Here is a 19,897-nt window from a genome sequence, read left to right as displayed (position 1 = left end):
AAAAAAATATTTTGATCAGTGTGTTATTTCGAATGTCAAGCCTGTTTATAAGGCTTTGTTAGCTGAAGGAAACTCTTGTATATATATATATATATATATATATATATATATATATATATATATATATAGAGAGAGAGAGAGAGAGAGAGAGAGAGAGAGATTAGTCGTGTTCAAAAGTAGAAAAAGAGGAATATGAAAAGATTATTCGAGTGGTGGCGGGGGAATGCACAACGCAATCCACACGTACACATCGAAGGTCCCAACACAGGCGAATGAGGAGAAGATAAGAGTCACGAATAGCTGCTGACAACTCACGAACGAGTACGTGGGCATCCACCGGGAAGTAAGGAGGCCCTCTCACCGGAGCCCAAGTCGTGCGTCGAGTCGAGTGACGGAGTACTTTTCCAAGTATAGCACGCAGAGCTGGTATTTACGAAATGTATTTATTACTTGCTTTCTTTATCGTTCCATCCATCCATCGGATCAGATCATATTCGAGCAGATACTTAATATCTATATTTTCCTTCACCATAATGTGGGAATAATTCATTTATAGAATATAAATCATTAGCACGTGTAAAATAAAGCAACGATTGGGCGAAGAGAAATCAGTACTAATTTAGTTCGGAATGGGAAATAGAAAAAGAAGCAGAGGAAAATCCAGTACCATTCATCTCAATCCCCACATCCATTTGGGCAAGCCATGGCTGTCCCCCACCAGAAAAGAGACGCCAAAGGGGCCAAAACCAATTCCCACAACCCACCAGCCATAGGCTGCAGCTTTCCCCTCATCTCCACTTTGATTCATGGTGGCATAAGCTAATCTAAATCTTCTCCCATTATACTGTGATTTGTAGTAGCAGGAAAAGAGAGAGAGAGAGAAAGAGGGATTGATGCCTGGTGGCCGCGGCGGCAGCAGCAGCAACAACAGCAGCAGCAACCAAACTAGCGTAGTATGGTTCAGAAGGGACTTGAGGGTGGAGGACAACCCAGCCCTGGCTGCTGGGGTGAGGGCAGGGGCGGTGGTGGCCCTGTACATATGGGCTCCTGAGGAGGAGGGGTCTTTCTACCCTGGGAGGGTGTCCAGGTGGTGGCTCAGCCAGAGCCTCCACCACCTTGACTCCTCCCTCAGGAGCCTGGGCACCCCCCTCATCACCAAGAGGTCACTGGATACGGCTTCCACCCTCCTTGAGGTCGTTCGCTCCACTGCTGCCACCAGCCTCTTCTTCAACCACCTCTATGGTCAGTCTCTCTTGTAGCTACTGCCTTTTTGTTAAAGGCTGTTAATTTTGTTGTTATCGTAAAAGCTAGATCTGTGAGATATCCTTCCATGTGTGGTTGATCCTTGTTTGTAGCTTCTTTTCATTTTTTGTATTAACTTTACTTTCTCCTTGATATATTTTTATGTCTTTTTTCCAATCATTATATTGATCTTGGTGTTCTTTGTTCAATCAGTTGATGCCATTTACTTCTCCCCTTTCTGATATATTATGGTCTCGATTAATGATAGTTTTCTTTTTCTGATTTCTATCAGATTCCTATCGTATTATTATTTTTTAATTTCCTATCACTGATAAAATCTGTGTGACAGATTATAACAGTCTTCAGCTACTTATTTGTCTCACTAATTAAAGCTAAGAAATGGTTGTAATTCATTCCTGCTATTTGATTGTCGAGTTCCTGTTATAATCAGGTTTAACCTCGTGCCTATTATTTGTATCCTTCTATTGGTCAATATTCTAAATTTTTTGAGCAAAATTCAGATGCATATTGTGATTTTATGGATTGCCATTTGTAATCTAAAGGCTACAGATCTTCAATTTGATGCACGCTTGGATTATCCATCAAGATTTAGCCAATTATGAGGTTGGATCATTTAAAGTGTGTTCAATTTGTTGTATACTTTCTTTCTTCGTCGTGACTGAATTGTCTCTAGTATCTCATGATTGAATAGTGGTGCTACGATTTTGAAAGCACAGGGTCATTCATGTTCAAGATTTTCTCGTATTGATTTATATATATAAATTTTGCAAAAAAAAAAAAATCTCTGAATAATTGGAAACAAGTTTTTCATCACTTTAGCCTCCATATATTATCTAGCTTGTTGTATGCAGGTATCACTGAACTATCCTGATTCCTGACAATTTGACTTGAAATAGTTCTTTAGATCCATTTATCCCTTTGTTCTTGCAGATCCTCTCTCTCTTGTTAGGGATCATGGGCTGAAGGAACTTCTGACTGCTCAAGGCATAAGAGTTTGCTCATTCAATGCGGATTTGCTCTATGAACCATGGGAAGTCAATGATGAAAATGGTCAACCATTTACAACGTTTGCTCCTTTCTGGAATAGATGCCTCAGCATGCCTTATGATCCAGCTGCACCTTTGTTGCCACCGAAAAGAGTAGTGCCAGGTGCTTTAGATTTATGAAGTTCAGCATTTATTCTTTAATTTCCATGGTACAAATTCTTGCAGTCTAACCACTCATGTGTTTCAGGGTACGGTCATCAGATTTCAACATTTCCTAGTGTTATTTATGCCTCTTGTTAGTCAACCTTTCCCAGGGCTAGCTGAGGTTATGGGTAGTTGGTAGTTATTGGCAATGTTACTCAAGAGTAGCACTTGTCCTTTTAGATAAATCAATTCAATTGCCAGTCTGCTTACAAAAAATTTAGAAGCATTGAAATTGAATTCCTTGATCCGACCTTATAAAATTTCTTTTCTCCCAAAGGTTGATTTTTGATATCATCGGTTAACTTAATTCAGTTATTGTTGCTTCCTCATGTCTTTGATTTTGGTTCTATCAGGCGATGTATCAGGATGCCCTTCAGATATTCTGGTCTTTGAGGATGAGTCTGAGAAGGGAAGCAATGCCCTTCTTGCTCGAGCGTGGTCACCAGGATGGCGTAATGCTGACAAGTCTCTGACTTCCTTCATTAATGGACCTTTGATTGAGTACTCTGTGAATCGAAGGAAAGCAGATAGTGCATCTACATCACTACTTTCACCTCATTTGCATTTTGGGGAGCTAAGTGTCCGCAAAGTCTTCCATCTTGTTCGTATGAAGCAGCTTGTGTGGACCAATGAGGGGAATAAAGCAGCCGAAGAGAGCTGTGATTTGTTCCTTAAATCTATTGGTCTTCGGGAGTACTCTAGATACTTGAGTTTCAACCACCCTTACAGTCATGAGAAACCTCTCTTGGTCCACCTTAGGTTCTTTCCTTGGGTGATCGATGAAGATTATTTCAAAGCTTGGAGACAAGGTAGAACGGGTTATCCTCTCGTAGATGCTGGCATGAGAGAGCTTTGGGCCACTGGCTGGCTGCATGATCGAATACGTGTGGTTGTGGCCAGCTTCTTTGTGAAGGTCTTGCAACTTCCTTGGAGGTGGGGAATGAAGTACTTTTGGGACACTTTATTAGATGCCGATCTTGAAAGTGATGCCCTGGGTTGGCAGTACATATCCGGGTCTCTTCCTGATGGTCGTGAGCTGGATCGCATTGATAACCCTCAGGTATTGTTCTTGTTTAGTAGCTGTCAACCAGATTACTATCCACTCTCCCGTCCATCAAGCTATTTCATGCTCATGCGTTCCCTGATATGACTGTGGCACAGTTCCTTTCCTGGGGAAGTACAAAACTACCAAGCAACATTATGAACTATGATATCTTAGCATATACAGTTTTTGGCGGAAAGTTTAGCTGTAGCTATTTTTATTTCCTTTTTTTGAAGTTTCTTTAGTCAATCCTTGAATAATGTCTAACATGTATGCATTACAGATTTAATTATAAACATACTTATGTACATAAAGCCCCTGATTGTTTACTTCTTTTTTTTTTTCCATATTTTTGTTTTGATCTACAGTTTGAGGGCTACAAGTTTGATCCGCATGGAGAATATGTACGACGTTGGCTTCCTGAGCTTGCAAGGTTACCAACTCAATGGATACACCATCCATGGGATGCACCTGAATCTGTACTACAAGCTGCAGGGGTTGAACTTGGTTCCAACTACCCTCTCCCTATTGTAGAAATTGCTGCAGCTGTAGCCAGACTTCAAGAAGCTCTTGCTGAGATGTGGCAACTAGAGGCTGCATCAAGAGCTGCACTAGAGAATGGAACAGAGGAAGGCCTTGGTGACTCATCAGAACTACCCGTAATAGATTTTCCTCGGGAGGTATATATGGAAGTGGAGCAGGAACAATTAAGGATCAACAATTCCCCAGCTTCAGGCAGGAGACATCAAGATCAGATGGTTCCGAGCATGACCTCTTCACTGGTTAGAGTTGAAGAGGAGGAAGTTTCTACTAGTTCAGGAAATGCTGATGCTGATAGCAGAGCAGAAGTACCGTCACACACAACTTACGGTCTGCTGCCTCAAAGAGAACCCACTGATCAGGCTGGCATGCATACCGTCAGAGATAATGTAACTCAACATTTCAACCCAACCAGGTTGGAGATGCCTGAACATTCCATAGGGCCATCATCTGGTAGTTGGAGGGAAAGAGACAGTGGCGTTGTTCCTGTTTGGTCCCCTCCAACAACTTCTAGCTGCTCAGGGCTTTTAGCAACCGAGGATGGTGGGCATCCACATTCCCGCCAATTGATGAATTGGGGGCAGCTTTCACAGACAAGGTCACTCCAAACTCAGTTGTATAATACCATTTTACTAGAGATTTTTCACATTTTCTGTTATGCTTGAGTTTCTATGAGCTCCACATATCGTGCTGGTTGATTTGGCTGTTCTTCAACCTATATGACTTTTGTTCAGAATGACTAATCCCTCTGACCTCAAAAGTGCATCTTTATGCTTTTTTTTTTCTGGTCTTCTTAGTATGAGCTAACATCACTGAAGCAATTTGTCGACTCCGGCATACAAGTTTTTAACTAACCAGTCATTATGCAGTATATGCATACACCATTGTGGTTTTAAATGAGGATGAACTGTTCACATGCCAGTTGTTGGCATTTTATCCTTTGTAAAGTGTGGGATCGTATAAGGTTTATGTTTATTTAGGTATTTCTTATTCCTATGGGTTTGCTATTACTATCTTATTGATTGTTGACAACTCTTTATGTGGCAGGACGAGAAGTTGGGAGGTGGAAAACACTCTGCAGCCGAATGCCATTGGATAGGCTATGTAGTAAGACTACCTATGTAAATTGTCTATCGCTCCCCCTTTATAACTTGCATATGATCATCCTCGTATAGGAATGTTTAAATCTGTGTTGACAGTTTAATCCTATAGTACTTATGTACCATTAAGATGTCGTGTAGCTATTTTTTAGAGTATTTCTCCTGCAAATATGTTTTTCTCTTCTCTCATGAACATGCGCGCATGTGCCTCGCTTTGCTGAACAGTGTCGCCGATGCATTATTCTTCGATCTGAGCACCAGTAAACGAGTTGAGCACTGGAATTGCCCTATTGTATGATCCGGAAATGATATAACAGGGTGATGTTCGAGATGATTGTCAACACAAGCCAAAAATGTTTCTTATTATTCCTGTGAAGGTTGCAGTTCTCACTCTGTCTCTGCTCAACTTGTTCTACAACACCTGAGGAATTCTTTTTTCTTGCCATGGATTCACCACATCAGTGGCACTTACCACAATTCCCTTGTTGAATGCTTTTTTTTGTCATACTTTTCATCCTTTTTGCATCTTCATATTATCTCTTTCTTTATGTTTATGTATTCTTTATAACTGACCTCAAATAATTTGCATTATATTTATTTCACTTGTTGACCTATTTAATATCATAGAATTTGTTAAAAAATGTATAAATATATAGATAATATCTCATCTATTAACTTAAGTTTTTAGATGTAATAATGATGTTGATGAAAAATTTAAAAAGCCTTGCATTTTTTTTTCAAAAAAATGAGATAAAATAATTCCAAAAGATAAGTGCTTTATATTTCTTCTTCTTTTTTTTCCTGGAGTCATTTCTAATTCCTTTTCTGTCGATTCCATTGATGTTATCACTTAGTTGGCTTCTCGATAACGGTACACAAATCACGTGCATTTGCACGTGATAATTTTGTATCGCAAATCGTTCAAACCCTCTTTAGGGTTTGTAGCGGTGGCGCGCACCGCGGCATCGAACCGGAATTCCCAATCGAGGCCGACCGAAACCTGTTCGAGGAATTGCCACTAACAGCAATTACCCGACCCGCGAGAGCGCAAGGGTACAAATCACGCACAAATCCCGGCGCCGCCCATGAACTCGGTGGAAGGCGGTACCATCGTGTACAAACCCAGATATAAGGCTCAGCCTGTCACTCTCGAGACAGTAAACACGGTTCCCGCTCCACTAGAAGACGAAGGATGGCGTGGGTCCCGAACGTCCCTTGCGAGACGAGCGTAGGATTCCCCTGTATCCTGCGCGGTGGGCGCGCTCCACCCCCTGATGAGACTGGGGCTGATGTTCGCCACGAGAAGAGTGTGCGGTGGGCGTCACCACTCTGGCAAGAGAGAGAGAAAAAGGCGAAGCGAGCGAGAAAGAGGTCGGCGCAATCGTCTTTGCCGCCAATCATGTCGTCTGCTCCTCCTCCTCCTCCTCGCAATTAACCCTCGTCCACACGAAAATATAAGCCAAAAGCTTCTGTCTCTTCCCGTTCCTTTCGTACCTTTTCCGATAATTATTATTTTTTCCTGTTATCGGAAAGAAGAATCGATCGATCGGTCTCCAGATCTAGGGTTCCTTATTGCCCTCTCTCTCTCTCTCTCTCCTTTTCTTCTCCGATCTCTACTTTATTCCGGTTCTTTGTTCTCCATTTGTTTGTGGGAATCGATTCCAACCATGAGCGCCGTGGGCGAGCAGGTGGCGGCAGCGGTAGCAGTAGCGGTGAAAGAGGCCGATAAAGAGAAGAGGCGGCGGCGGCGCCAGAACCGCCGCCCCAAGCAGAACTCGGCCTTCCTACCAGGTCGCCTTCTGTTTACCAGGGTTTTGATTTGATTTGCTTCGGTCAAGATTTGATCTAAAGATCGGCTTTGTCTTTGGTGTTTTGTGGGGAGGATGGGCAGATGGCGGGTGCGGGTCTGTGGACTCGGCGTGCGGGCGGCCAGAGATTTGGACTGGCATCATGGACGCCAGCCTAATCAGCGCGTCCGAAATTGCCTTCACTTCCCTGCCCGCTATGCACTTGAACGGCGACGTGGATGTGGCGGGGTTGAACTCCACATCGCCACCTGCCGGCGTGGTTGGCGGGGAAATCTCGAAATCGTGCCCCTTGCCAGCTTCCTCGTTTCCTGTAGATGAGGTCACTGTTGGTGTGGCAGCTCCTCCTCGCAATTCAAAGAAGTATTTTGATCCTCATTGGTCAGACCAGGCTGTTGAAGAGGCGATCGAGGTAATCAATATCCGTGGTTTTGTACGTACCGAGTAATCTTTCTCCCGCTTATTCTTATGTGTGTGTCTTTAATTTTGTAGAAAGGTCGCGCCTTTAAAGCAACATTTCGTGTGAATGCATACAACCGGCTTGAGGTGAAACACAAAGTTTGTCTTTGAAACGTATAAATTCTATTCTTGTTGGAATTCTTAGAGGGTAGTGGTTTCTTGGCTGCTGTAGGCCTACTGTACCATAGATGGTCTCCCCGTGGATGTTCTTATCAATGGAGTTGCTGCCCAAAATAGAGCGGTATGTGTGCTGTCCTGATCCTGCATGGATTCTCCACCATTTCTGCTTCTTTCTACAAAGAGTTGGTAGATCTGTGGTACAGATTAAAAAATAGCCAATTTGACAATGTGTATATATCTGGTGAATATAATTGGGTTGGTTTTCTGAAAAATTTACGATATCTTCTACTTTATTAAACTGTTCTATTGGAGTTATATGATATAGGCCATGTTTGTTTGGATTGTCAATAGCATTAATCAAAAGCACATAAGACAGTTAAAGACCAGGTTTAACGATGATTAGCATATTTGGTTACCCAAAACCTCATCTCTGTGCTATCAGAATCTTTGACTATCCCCTGATTCCATTATCAATCCTTTACTTTGATCTTTGCATTAGTTGCTGGATTCTTGATCGTGGAGATGGTTGTCCACTACATAAGTTTTGTTGGTTACATGATCTGTTGTAGCTATATGTGAGTGTTTTCTTGAAACAAAGTACATCTAATCTAAAATTCTAATTAACTAAAAGAAAGTTCATGTATGACTCATCCTTTATTTTTCTTAAGTTCGTGCAATGTGCTTAGGGAGCTGATAAATGCACAGGGATGTGTTGGCAACTTTGTCTTTCTTCAAGAACAACTTTATGTGTTTCTCTGCAAAGCAGAGGAAGAGGCTGTGAGTATTCATTTTGAGATGTATGCATTTTTGAAGATTCTTTTGCAGATATCACCAATATATTAGAAGTTTTAGGGATTTTGTGGTATCATTAGTTTCATATGCACAGGTATTCATTTATTGATGCAAGGTGTACTATCTTAACACAATGCACATAAATATTTATTTATGATACAGCGAAACTCTATATGGATGTCACCTTGATGATTCATGTATATACTCTTGTTTGGTGTTTTTAATGATTTTGTAGATAGAAGGTGATATCATTGCTGTAATGTTGGATCCTGTTGCATACTGGACGAAGTTGAGAGGATTAAGTATGCGTAGCAGTCCTGTTGCATCAGGTGGTTCAGATTTTCCAACTGAGACCAGTGAAGTGATTGACAAAAATGACGCCAAGAAAGAACAAGTTGATGCCAACTGCAAATCCTATACTCCTGGTAATGGCATGCACCCAATGAACAAGGGGTATCAAAATCATGAAAACAGTGGTTTTAGTGAAGCTGTTAGTAATGATATTGGAAATGGATCTGTGACATCTGATAACAGGAACAGCGGATGGAACTCTAAGTCTTCAACAGGTTCAACTAGAAATTGGGAATCTGAGCAGGGAGAAGCTGCAAGAGCTTTAGAGAGAATACGTGCAATGATAAGTTCTAACCAATCAAAACGACCTACTGGTAGAGTCTTGTCTATCATCAGGAACTCTCCTCGCCGTGGGGCAGTGATTGGTTTTCTTGCTTTGAAGCCATGGCTTCCTGAAGAGGAAGAAAAGAGCAACGGACAGTTGTCTAAGAAAAACAAGGAATCTGTATTTTCAGCTGGCTTGGACTACATACAGCTGGTACCTACAGATTCTAAATTCCCAAAGATGATAGTTTCTGTGAAAAGACTTCCAGATTGTGCAAAGGAAAGACTTAAGAATGGTGACATATCAATTGAAACTGAATTAGTTGCTGCTCAAATAGATGAGTGGAATGAAGAAAATATTTGCCCCAAAGCCCAAGTTGTTCATATATTGGGACGAGGCGGGGAAATTGAACCTCATATAAGTGCCATATTGTTTGAACATGCGATAAGTGTTGCAAACTTTACTCCTGAGTCATTGGCTTGTCTTCCAAATGTGCCATGGAAGGTTCCTGTGGAGGAATATAAAACTAGAAAGGATCTTAGAAACATTTGCACATTTACAATTGATCCTTCTTCTTCTAATGACTTGGACGATGCATTATCTGTTGAGAAAGTGTCTGATAAAATATTCCGAATTGGTGTTCACATTGCTGATGTTTCATGCTTTGTTCTCCCAGACACAGCCTTGGATGCTGAAGCCCAAGTTCGGTCAACCAGTGTATATATTTTACAACATAAACTGCCAATGTTGCCTCCAAGACTTTCTGAAGTGTGTTCCCTTTTGCCAGGTGTGGATAGGCTTGCCTTCTCGATTATTTGGGACATTAATGACTCTGGAAACATCATCCAGTGCTGGATTGGACAGTCTGTGATTTGTTCATGCTGCAAGCTATCATATGATTACGTGCAGGATATCATTGATGAAGGATTTGAGATTGATCAATTTGGTCTTTCTGGAAAACTGCATCCTGAATTGTGTGGGCAGTTTGAATTCAAGGATGTTATTCAATCTGTTAGAAGCCTTCATGAGATCTCTAAGAAGCAAAGGGAGATTAGATTTAAACAGGGAGCCCTTGGGCTCCAGAATCCTAAGCTTGTCTTCTTGTTTGATGAGAATGGGACTCCATATGATAGCTTTCTTGACGAGAGAAAACAGTCCTGTTCACTTGTTGAGGAATTTATGCTGTTGGCAAATAAATCAGTTGCAGAGGTTATATCCAGGGCTTTTCCTGATTGTGCTCTACTTCGGAGGCATCCTGAACCTAACCTAAGGAAACTTCAAGAGTTTGAAGCATTTTGTAGCAAACATGGTTTCGAGTTAGATGCTTCATCATCTGGCAAACTTCACCTATCACTATCTAAAATAAGAGAGAAACTAAAGGATGATCCTGTGCTGTTTGACATTCTACTCTCATATGCTTTGAAGCCAATGCAGTCAGCAACCTACTTCTGCTCGGGAGATTTAATAGGCAGGGAAAATGAGTGGGCACATTATGCACTGTCAGTTCCACTCTATACACATTTCACTTCTCCATTGCGGAGATATCCTGATATTATTGTACATCGAACATTATCTGCGGTTGTTGAAGCTGAAGAAGTTTATGTGAAGCAAAGACAGACTTTGGTTACAGTTAACAATGGCCAAATATCTGGTGATGGAATTGTTGGTAGATGCTTTAGTGGTCTTTATTTTGATAATGATGTTGCAGAATCTGAGCAAGTTAGAGAAATACTATTATCTGCTGCTTTGAAATATAAAGTTCCTGGATCTGAAGTGCTTGCAGAAGTTGCTGCATATTGCAATGAAAGAAAACAAGCTAGCAAGCATGCTGAGGAAGCTGGAGAAAAGCTTTATCTCTGGACTCTATTGAAGAGGAGGGAGGTAATTTAATTTTGTTTTTTCACTTAGTTTATGACCTTGAGTTACACCGCTAATAAATTGTCACATGGTGTCAAGCTTCAACCAAGGAATATGAGGTTATCTGAAACATTTCACTTCTGAAATGCTTGATTCTAGTATATCACTCGTGTAGCTATTCCTGCAGGCCTGTCAATTTTCTCGACTCACAGTTAGACTGCTAACAAATATTTTATGGTAGTAAAAAAAAAATTATACGTATTCTATACAGAATATCCAAAACTTACTACTTTCAATTTTGATAATTCATGATTAAACTTGTTGTAACTCCAGTTCTTCTCTAATCATCAAATAAGTTAAGTTTGGAGCAATGTAAAATGACAATAAACTATTAGAAACTATTTTAAAAGAGCACATGCAGGTTCTGTGATCAAATTAAAATCCATGACATGTATCTTCTTTGTAAAATTATCCCTAGTTCCTCAAGAGGTTTAAGCCATATTCTATTATTTTCTTTTCTTTTGCCACAATAGTGGGAGACAACAAATTCATTGGTCTCAATCATAGTTCATGATATTGGTCAATTTTGGTTTCATTCGGCCAACCCGTATCAGTATCTTTAAGACTGATTTAATTTTAGCCGATCTCTCCTCTTAATAATTAGATATCGCTAAAATTAAACAAACCCAATTGGAGTTGACTGATATTGGCCAAAGCTAGCTGATTTCTCATATTTACTCTTAAATTCCAACCCAAGTTTTTTCGCTTAATATTCTTGTTTGAGCCGTATATTTTGTTATTAATCTGGTTATCCTTTGCAGGTGCTGCTCTCTGAAGCCAGGGTTCTGGGACTGGGACCAAGATTCATGACAGTTTACATAAACAATTTTGCTGTAAGGATCCTAACCCAGACACAATCGATTCTTTAACCATCTTTAATCTCATGGCTTTCTCTTTTTCTAAATAGCTCGAGAGGCGGATATATTATGATGAAGTTGAAGGCTTGGCTGTTGAGTGGTTGGAAACTTCTGGTACATTAGTTCTAGATATACCAAAGACTAAACCCTTCCAGAGAAGGGTTATCCCTGGGAAATTACGTGTAATCGAAGATGTAGCGTTGGTGCTGAACACGTCTGGGTTAGTTATACCTGAAGAAGAAAATGAAGACAACACCACCTTACCTAGTACTTCCAATCTACTCCCAGCAGTTCCTGCAGCAGAAAACGATGCAACTGTTCCCCTGTGCTTTCCTTTGGTGCTCCGACTTCTATCCACCATTCCCGTTGCTCTTCATGCAGTTGGGGGGGAAAAAGGTCCAGTAGATATCGTGGCAAGACTGTATATGTGCTCGTACTTCAAATAAGGTCAGAAGATGCTCAGAAAGCATGAGAAATATGCACACACACACACAAGTGGAATATTTCTGTCGACAGAAATCAAGGTCATAGATGGAGGATTCGACGACTTAAATGGGCTTGTACTGTGTAGATATAACATCCATGTGTAGTTGTAGGATAGCGACACTGAGGAACCTTAAAAGTAGATGGATGTTTGTTAATAATGTACTTGGAAAGGTCTCTCCTAGAGGAAGATTTAAATTTCTGTTTTGAGATAGTGGTTGGTTTGGAGTTTCAGGTGGCCTGACTTTTTTAATCAGCCAGCTGCTTGCTGGAGTTGGGATTTGCTTAGGCTATTTTTCAAATTGGGCAAATCCTACCCAGGGTGCTCCTGACCTCCACTTTCTATGTTATGAACTGTAGCCCATCTGTGTTTTTGGTTGGTGGGCTTGATTGTAGTAATCTGTTTCACTTCCCATGTTCCCAACTCTGGATTATTACTACCTAAAACTATACATTTCAAGTGCTTTCATAGAGCTTCTGTTATGCCCTTTTGTTGGCCTTTTATACATTATGTGGCACAGGTGAATTTAAGCAGATGTTATGATGCCATAGTCTTCTTACCTTATGATTGTTTTACTGAGTCCTTTACATATTGTTTTACTGAGTCTTTTACATATGGTTCAAGAAATCTACCATGTGATGGTTTCTATGCAGTCAACAGAACACCTTAATGTCTTCTTTTTATTGTTAAGCAATAAACTACTATAATATTATTTATTTTTCTAATAAATACAATTATATATATATATATATATATATATATATATATATATATATATATATATATATATATTATTGGTCGAAAGGGACGGATGAGCTGCGCGAGCAGCAGCGACTCCAGAAACCCATGGCGGATAGGGCCAAGAAACGACGGCACCCGGAAGACGATTTCCACCCGTCGCCGACATTGTCGCCGCCCTTAGCGTACGCCTGTGTCCCTCTACTCTTCTCCCGAATCCCTCTCTCGGTTTTTTGCTTAGAATCTACGGTTTCTTGGTGGGCGCCGATCGCAGGCAGAGGCGGGCGCGGTTCCCCAAGTGAAAGACAGCTAAGAGGGGCGACGAAAGACTCCCGGTCGATGGGGGCGGCGGAGATGATCTCGACAATTGGATGGATCCCCTGCTCGCCGCCAAGGAGCGTGCCAAGCGCCGCAACTGGACACGGGAGGACGATCTCTTCGGCCCCCAGGAGGATGTCTCCTCGGCTGAAGTCCGATATGAGGTACTGCTAGCTGTTCTTGTTCTGCAAATTCCTGAAATAGGCGATGGAGATTGATCATGGAGTTCTGTTCGTTTGTGATTCATGTTTCAAGAAACATGGCATATTTGCTAAGTCAGGTCACCTGAGAATGTTTCCTGATGGACTATGATTATGGTCCGACGATGTGAGTCAAGCGATATATCTTCCTGCTCCGTTTTGGAGCTTTTTTGTTAATCTTTTGTTCAGAGGGGAGCATAAAGTGGACCACTAGGGTTTCTTTGATCTTTTGTTGTGGCCTCGGCCGTATAAGGTCTGAGTTGTGGAGTAATCACAGCGCAAATGAGCATGGTGTTGTACAACCGACCTCTCTTAATACCTAAAATGGTTGAAGCATCATGAGTTGGATCAACTTTTTCTGATCCTTTTTGTTTCCAACAATGTGTGCATATGGGCATGCAGCTGTGCAAACGACATATGTTGGGTGGAGGCAGCATGAGTGGGTCAACGTTTTCTAATCCTTTTGTTTTTAACAATGTTTTGTGCATTCTCTGGTTACCACACTTCTGTTAGTTTCAAGCTACAAAAGATGAGCACCATATCTATCATGCATCTGACTGGTATGGTACTGAAATTAATTTTGGGACAAACCAAAACGCACTAAAGGTTCAACAGTGCATAAACAACCTTAATTATTCAATTATGACTAAATGTTAATAGTTTGGTTTAAATGTCAGCTTGTGCCAATTATATGTTTAATTGCTTAGTTTATCATCCATACCTTAATTTGCATCGGTTCACTTGGTTAGAAGCATCCTAGACTGGTAATCTTGGAATTGATTAACGTCCTCCTTTTCTCTTTTCTCTTTCCATGTTCTTTTTCTTTTCCTTGTCAATTCCAAATAGTTGGGGCCTTGCGTCTTCTTCTTGTTGTATATGCCTTTTCCTTGCTGCATTTTGAAGCTATTGTATGTCGTAACTAGGTATTTCTATCGAATTGAGTTAAGAATTTTATATAATAATTGAGGATGAAGCTTTCAGTCGTGCTTTTGGTTGGCACACAAAAAAGTAGCTTCGAGGTGGCAAATGTACTAGTGACCATGTTATATGTTGGATTCATAGCCATCATTATGAAGAAAACATTGATAGGTGAAACAAATTTGGTCCTATAGGTTATATATGCAGAGGCATGATAGATTTTCCCCATCTTTGGATGTTTGTAATGATAAATTTTTTGTTCTCTAAAGCCTGATAATCGTTATATTGGATACCTGTGCATTATGTGGCTTCTTTGCGTTTTTAGCCTCTCATTTAGTTAGCTACTTATACCAATTCCCCACACTTCTTGGTTGCTAGAAGTAATTTTGGTGTGGGCATCATGAGTCATGCTACAACAAGCCTGACTGTGTTTGGAGCTGGATCTGGTGGCTTTGAAACCCACACTGAGGAGTAAAAACAATGATCCACTGTGTTCAATATGATATACACTGTCTATCAGTATCCATCAACTTCCTTAAGACAACGTTAAAGATGATGTTCTTGGTCAAATCAACAAGACTGCCTTGCGGGCCATCTCTTTTTAGTGTTACTATGGAAAGCATTGTTCTGTCTGAAGCTGGATCGGGTGGCTTTAAAACCCACACTGAGGGGTAGAAACAATGATTCACAGTGTTCAATATGATATACACTTTCTGGCTATTGGTATTCAGTATTCATCAACATCCTTAAGAGAACCTTGAAGATAATGTTCGTGGTCAAATCAACAATATGGTATTGCTGGCCTTCGCTCTGTTTGGTTTTATTATGGAAACCATTACTCTTGTGATTTTGTTATTGGTTTCGTTATCCTTTTACTATGGTCATAGTTGTTTATCTCATAACCGTGATGTTAGCAGGTTGTTAATTAAAGGACTAGAGCATAATCCTAGTTTGGCATAATTTCCCATATACATTAAAAATTTAATCACATTACATTATTTCGACCAATTTGGTTCTTGTTCACATTGTCTTAATGTTGTTTCTTAATATGAAAGCATTTGTTTGTGTTGATTTTGTTGACCTCTAATCTGTTCAATTTTTTTCATTTGCTGTTGTTTCTTAATGTTGTTTATGTTGTTCACAATTGTTTATGATGATTATCTTTGGCAGGATAATGATAACTTTAATTCTTGTTGTTGATATGTCAGTTGTTGCTGAGGCCATGTTTTTAATTCTTAACTTTTTTGGGATGTGGCAATGACAATATAGATGTATTGGCGGCGAGTCTTGGGGTTGGTTGTGCTCCCGCAGTAGAAGTTTGCTGGGCTTGTTGGTGGTGTTCGGTTGAAGTTTACTGGTGCTTATATTTTCTTAGTTTGATTTGTCAGGTATCCATTTTTTATTTTGAGATTTACGTACTTTATACTGTATCAACTTATTATGTTTTACAGTGAAAATAAAGCTGTTGTTAGTATTAAACAGTGGCATTTATACAACTCAACTTTTGCAATTTATACTGTATCCAATTTTTATTGGAACCTTAAGTTGTTAGTATTAAGTTGTTAAGGGAATAGGAGATATTACCTTGACAAAATCAACTACCTCCATAGAACCAGACTTTGAAAGCACCGGCTGTTGAATATATTTGAAAGCACATACATCTCTGTTCTGATTCTAGAAAACTTTCTGTCTCGTAAGAACTCTAAATGAATTTTCTGTTTACAGAAATTATTTCTTCATCCAAAAATTGTACCTTGATTAACAATTTTTGCATCATATGCATGAGACATGTTCTAGTAACTTGAACATTTTGGGCATATCAGCTAATAAACAACTCTGTGTAGGTAAAGAGATTTAAGACCCTAGAAAGTTATTACTCTTATGAATATTATCCTCCTCTTCTGTAACCCATTCTTGATTGATTTTTTTTTTTTAATTAAATGTGGTAACAGAATGGAGTGGTGAATTTCTTGACTGAACTTTACTTTCCCTGCGTCACAATCAATCTTTGATCTCCATGTATGTCTCTTTTTCACTATTCTCTCTTCTTTTATAAATAATTAAATAGATTATTTGTCTTCTTTTCTTTATTGGCATATTGTTAAAATCTGGCTTATGATGGCACACCCCAAACGTTGGACAATCATTATCATCTTTGGAGACTTCATTTCAAAATTTTGGTTGTAGACTTTCACCAAGATGAGAAAATTGCACTAAAGATCCAAGAAGCATTAACATGCTGAACGTGAGGTAGAGCTTGCCGTGAAATCAAGGCAACTCTTCCAAATTCTTTGCTATAATTTATATGGGGAAAGGGTAGAGATAAGTGGCAATTTTACTTAATCTAGAGTCTTTTGGATATAATAAGCCTTTTTGTTAGAGTACAACCTGATGCATTAATTGAATTAAATATAGTTATTTTGTGCCAAGTATGCCTACTAGCTCAAACACCACTTCATGTGGGTTTTAAGTGGGCTAATTATGGATTATCCCTTGTAGTTAGTTATCTTTAGCATCTTGATCCGTACACTTTAAAAAGTTGTATCAACGTCCTTATAGTTACGAAAATGAAATATCTAGGTCAATTTACCCTAATGACGTCAGTTTTAGCGATGAAAACATGAAAACAAAGGGCAAAAAGGTAATGTTAACGTTCGATGGCAGACGACGACGTTGGTGGTAGCGGACGGCATCACTGGCGTTGACATCGACACAATTGCTTGGCTACCTTTGACGACGATAAGATTCGCTCTCACTATAACGTCACCTGCTCCAACGAGAAGTGTGTCGTCAACCTCATCACCGCCCTCCTCGCATTGCTCTACATTTATGTTAGTGTAGACGTAGATGGTGGTGGTCGTCGTTGCGCTTATGGCAAAAATGGTGGCTGCCTTGCCGCTGACCCGTTGAGCGGATCCCAGCCTTAAGCCGAAGTTAGGGTCGTCGAAGCTCTTGTCGCTCTCCTTGTCGTGTCAATTCTGGCATCATCTCTTGTCGAGCGATCCTTTTGCTCCTGGACAACTACGTTCATGCCGAAGTAGATTCAGAGCGACGAAATGGTCGCTTAGCAGGAGGTGGTGCCGAAACTGACACGAGAGAGACAAGAGCTCCGGCGACCCCAGCTTTGGGTCAAGGTTGGGATCCGCCCAACGGGTTAGTGGCGAGGCAGCCACCATCTGTGTCAACGCTGACGCGATTGCCTCTTGGCAATTGTGTCAATGTCAATACAGATGCAGAGCGTGGCGTGCTCCTCGTGGAGACGAGTAACGTTGCGGTGAGAGCAAACCTTATCGTTGTCGAAGGCGGCTAGGTAACTATGTCGGTGGCGGCGTCCGTCATTGAATGTTAACGTTATCTTTTTGTCTTTTGTTTTCGTTAATAAAACTAATGTCGTTAAACTAATGTCGCTCAGCAAGAGGTGGTGCCGAAACTGACATGAGAGAGATAAGAGCTTCGGCGACCCCAGCTTTGGGTCAAGGTTGGGATCCGCCCAACGGGTCAGTGGCGAGGCAGCCACCATCTTTGTCGTAGATGCTCTGCGACCACCACCATCTGTGTCGACGCTAACACAATTGCCGCTCGGAAATTGTGTCAACGTCAATGCAGATGCAGAGCGTGGCGTGCTCCTCGTAGAGGCGAGTAACGTTACGGTGAGAGCAAACCTTATCGTTGTCTAGGTAATTGTGTCGACGACGTCGTCCGTCGTTGAATGTTAAAGTTATCTTTTTGTCTTTTGTTTTCGTTAATAAAACTGACGTCGTTAGAGTAAATGGACCTAGATGTTTCACTTTCGTAACTATAGGGATATCAATGTAACTTTTTGAAGTTTAGAGACTGTGATGCTAAATGTAGCTAACTACAAGGGATAATCTGTAATTAACCCTTTTTAAACACACTGACAAGATGGGTTACTATTTCTTTGAATATTTGATATATTTTGTTTCAAATAAGTCAAGGTGCATATTAGTTGTCTGCTTGATCCACTAAGCTATCATACACTTTGTTATATAGACATATACACTCATGACACTATTGTGATCCCAAGTGATAGAATATGATCATGACTCTTGATACGTATGTTGCATTTTTTTGAGACAGATGCATTAAATGACAAAGAAACAACTTTGCTTTTAGAGGGAGGCTGCTTATATTGACTCCCACCTTGCATTGGGAAGAACCTCGTGTACCGAGTGCCCCTATCGTAGATGATATATCATTCCCCAAAACCACCAAAGGAAAATGAAATCAACTTTTCTAATGGTACATCATATATGGATGGACCAACAGATGTACTGAGTGTACCAACTCTTGGTATTGGTATGATGTGGTACAAATATTGTAGCAATATAAAAGAGAGAGCAATATAAAAGAGAGACCGGCATGAGTTAAGTATGCAATTAGGCAATTCTTGATGAACATGATTGGTTGGTAATTGCATCTGCAGGTGAGATTCAAAGAAAGATACTTAGAAACAGTTTAGGGTACCCATGAATTTACTTTTGCTGCAAAAAAAGAGACCGGTATGAGTCAAGTACACAATTAGGCAATTCTTGATGAAAATGAATGTTGGTGATTGCATCTGGATGTGAGATTCAAACAAAGATACTAAGAAACAGTTTAGGGTACCCCATGAAATTTACTTTTGTAACCGAATCTGTCTGTCAGATATCAAAATTACCCAAACCCGATTAAGGTTGCTTGTTTTCCTGCATATTCAATTAGCAGGTAACTTTGATCCAGCTTAAGCAGCTCGGCTAGGCATAATACCTAAAAAACACTTAATACACAGCCATTTTTTAATGACCATGTGTCCTTAACCCAACCAAGTATCCAAACTCATACAAACCCAACTTCGATACCTATTTTTCTATCCGTGTTCATCCTAAATCCTATTTATCCATTTTCTTGATCGGTGAGTGCCCAAATCATGACTCAAGCAGGTTGGATCAGCATGGTACCTAAAAATACCTGAATGGGTGCCATGCCTAAAAGAGGACCATGTGAAGCTATGTCACCTCACAACTGATTACTCATCTGCTAAAAAGATTTCATTGGGTTGTATTAATGAATCAGGAATTCTTATCATGCTTATCGAGTCCTCAGTGACTTTATTATGCATGCTATCACAGTACTGATCTGCATAATTGGCAGAGCATACTGCACTTTGGGACAGTGATATTCTGCTGCAAGTAATATTGATTTTATCGACGGAAATATAAAAACAAAAGATAAAAAAGTAATCTTAATGTTCGATGGCGGAAGACGACGATGTCGTTGGCGTGGACGTTAACATAGTCACCTGGTCACATTCGATGATGATAAGGTTCGATCTCATCATCGGTATCCATGAGGAGTGCGTCATCGACCTCATCATAGCTTGTCTTGTGTCGCTCTGCGTCGATGTTGGCGTAGTTGTTGAGCGGCAATTACGTCGACCTTGACGCATATGGTGTTGGTCTCTGTGGCATCTACGATGAAGATGATGGTTGTCTCATCGTTGACTCAATTGGATCCTAACCTCAACTTGAAGCTAGGGAA

At 40.4% G+C, this 19,897-nt stretch overlaps 2 protein-coding genes and 1 long non-coding RNA gene across 6 annotated transcripts; all 3 read left to right on the top strand.

Annotated features, from left to right (window-relative positions):
* The first annotated feature begins 672 nt into the window (after positions 1–672).
* On the top strand, positions 673–5,324 carry LOC103986709 (cryptochrome-1). The gene is made up of 5 exons (XM_009404798.3): positions 673–1,242; positions 2,194–2,412; positions 2,807–3,513; positions 3,864–4,633; positions 5,083–5,324. The coding sequence occupies exons 1-5, from the start codon at positions 894–896 to the stop codon at positions 5,132–5,134; spliced, it is 2,097 nt and encodes a 698-aa protein (XP_009403073.1). The 5' UTR covers positions 673–893; the 3' UTR covers positions 5,135–5,324.
* Positions 5,325–6,445: 1,121 nt separating this feature from the next.
* LOC135614233 (DIS3-like exonuclease 2) lies at positions 6,446–12,655 on the top strand. 3 transcript variants are annotated; one of them, XM_065111369.1, is made up of 8 exons: positions 6,446–6,926; positions 7,027–7,352; positions 7,433–7,486; positions 7,572–7,640; positions 8,225–8,296; positions 8,547–10,808; positions 11,606–11,677; positions 11,752–12,655. In XM_065111369.1, exons 1-8 carry the CDS (start codon positions 6,803–6,805, stop codon positions 12,145–12,147), a joined length of 3,375 nt encoding a protein of 1,124 aa, XP_064967441.1. In that variant the 5' UTR covers positions 6,446–6,802; the 3' UTR covers positions 12,148–12,655. The 3 variants fall into 3 exon arrangements, with proteins under 3 accessions (XP_064967441.1, XP_064967442.1, XP_064967443.1); XM_065111370.1 differs by lacking the exon at positions 8,225–8,296 and having other exon boundaries at positions 6,447–6,926; XM_065111371.1 differs by lacking the exon at positions 6,446–6,926 and having other exon boundaries at positions 7,267–7,352; positions 8,206–8,296.
* A 332-nt stretch (positions 12,656–12,987) lies between these two features.
* Positions 12,988–16,503, top strand: LOC135614232 (uncharacterized). 2 transcript variants are annotated; one of them, XR_010487462.1, is made up of 4 exons: positions 12,988–13,108; positions 13,198–13,405; positions 15,629–15,747; positions 16,312–16,503. It is a non-coding gene; the product is annotated as an uncharacterized LOC135614232 (long non-coding RNA). The 2 variants fall into 2 exon arrangements; XR_010487461.1 differs by lacking the exon at positions 16,312–16,503 and having other exon boundaries at positions 15,629–15,871.
* The last annotated feature ends 3,394 nt before the right edge of the window (positions 16,504–19,897 follow it).

The sequence above is a fragment of the Musa acuminata genome, chromosome BXJ2-6 (genome assembly GCF_036884655.1).
Source record: "Musa acuminata AAA Group cultivar baxijiao chromosome BXJ2-6, Cavendish_Baxijiao_AAA, whole genome shotgun sequence".
NCBI lineage: Eukaryota > Viridiplantae > Streptophyta > Magnoliopsida > Zingiberales > Musaceae > Musa > Musa acuminata.
The sequence above is the reverse complement of the archived record's forward strand: the minus strand, read 5'-3'. Positions and strand labels throughout refer to the sequence as shown.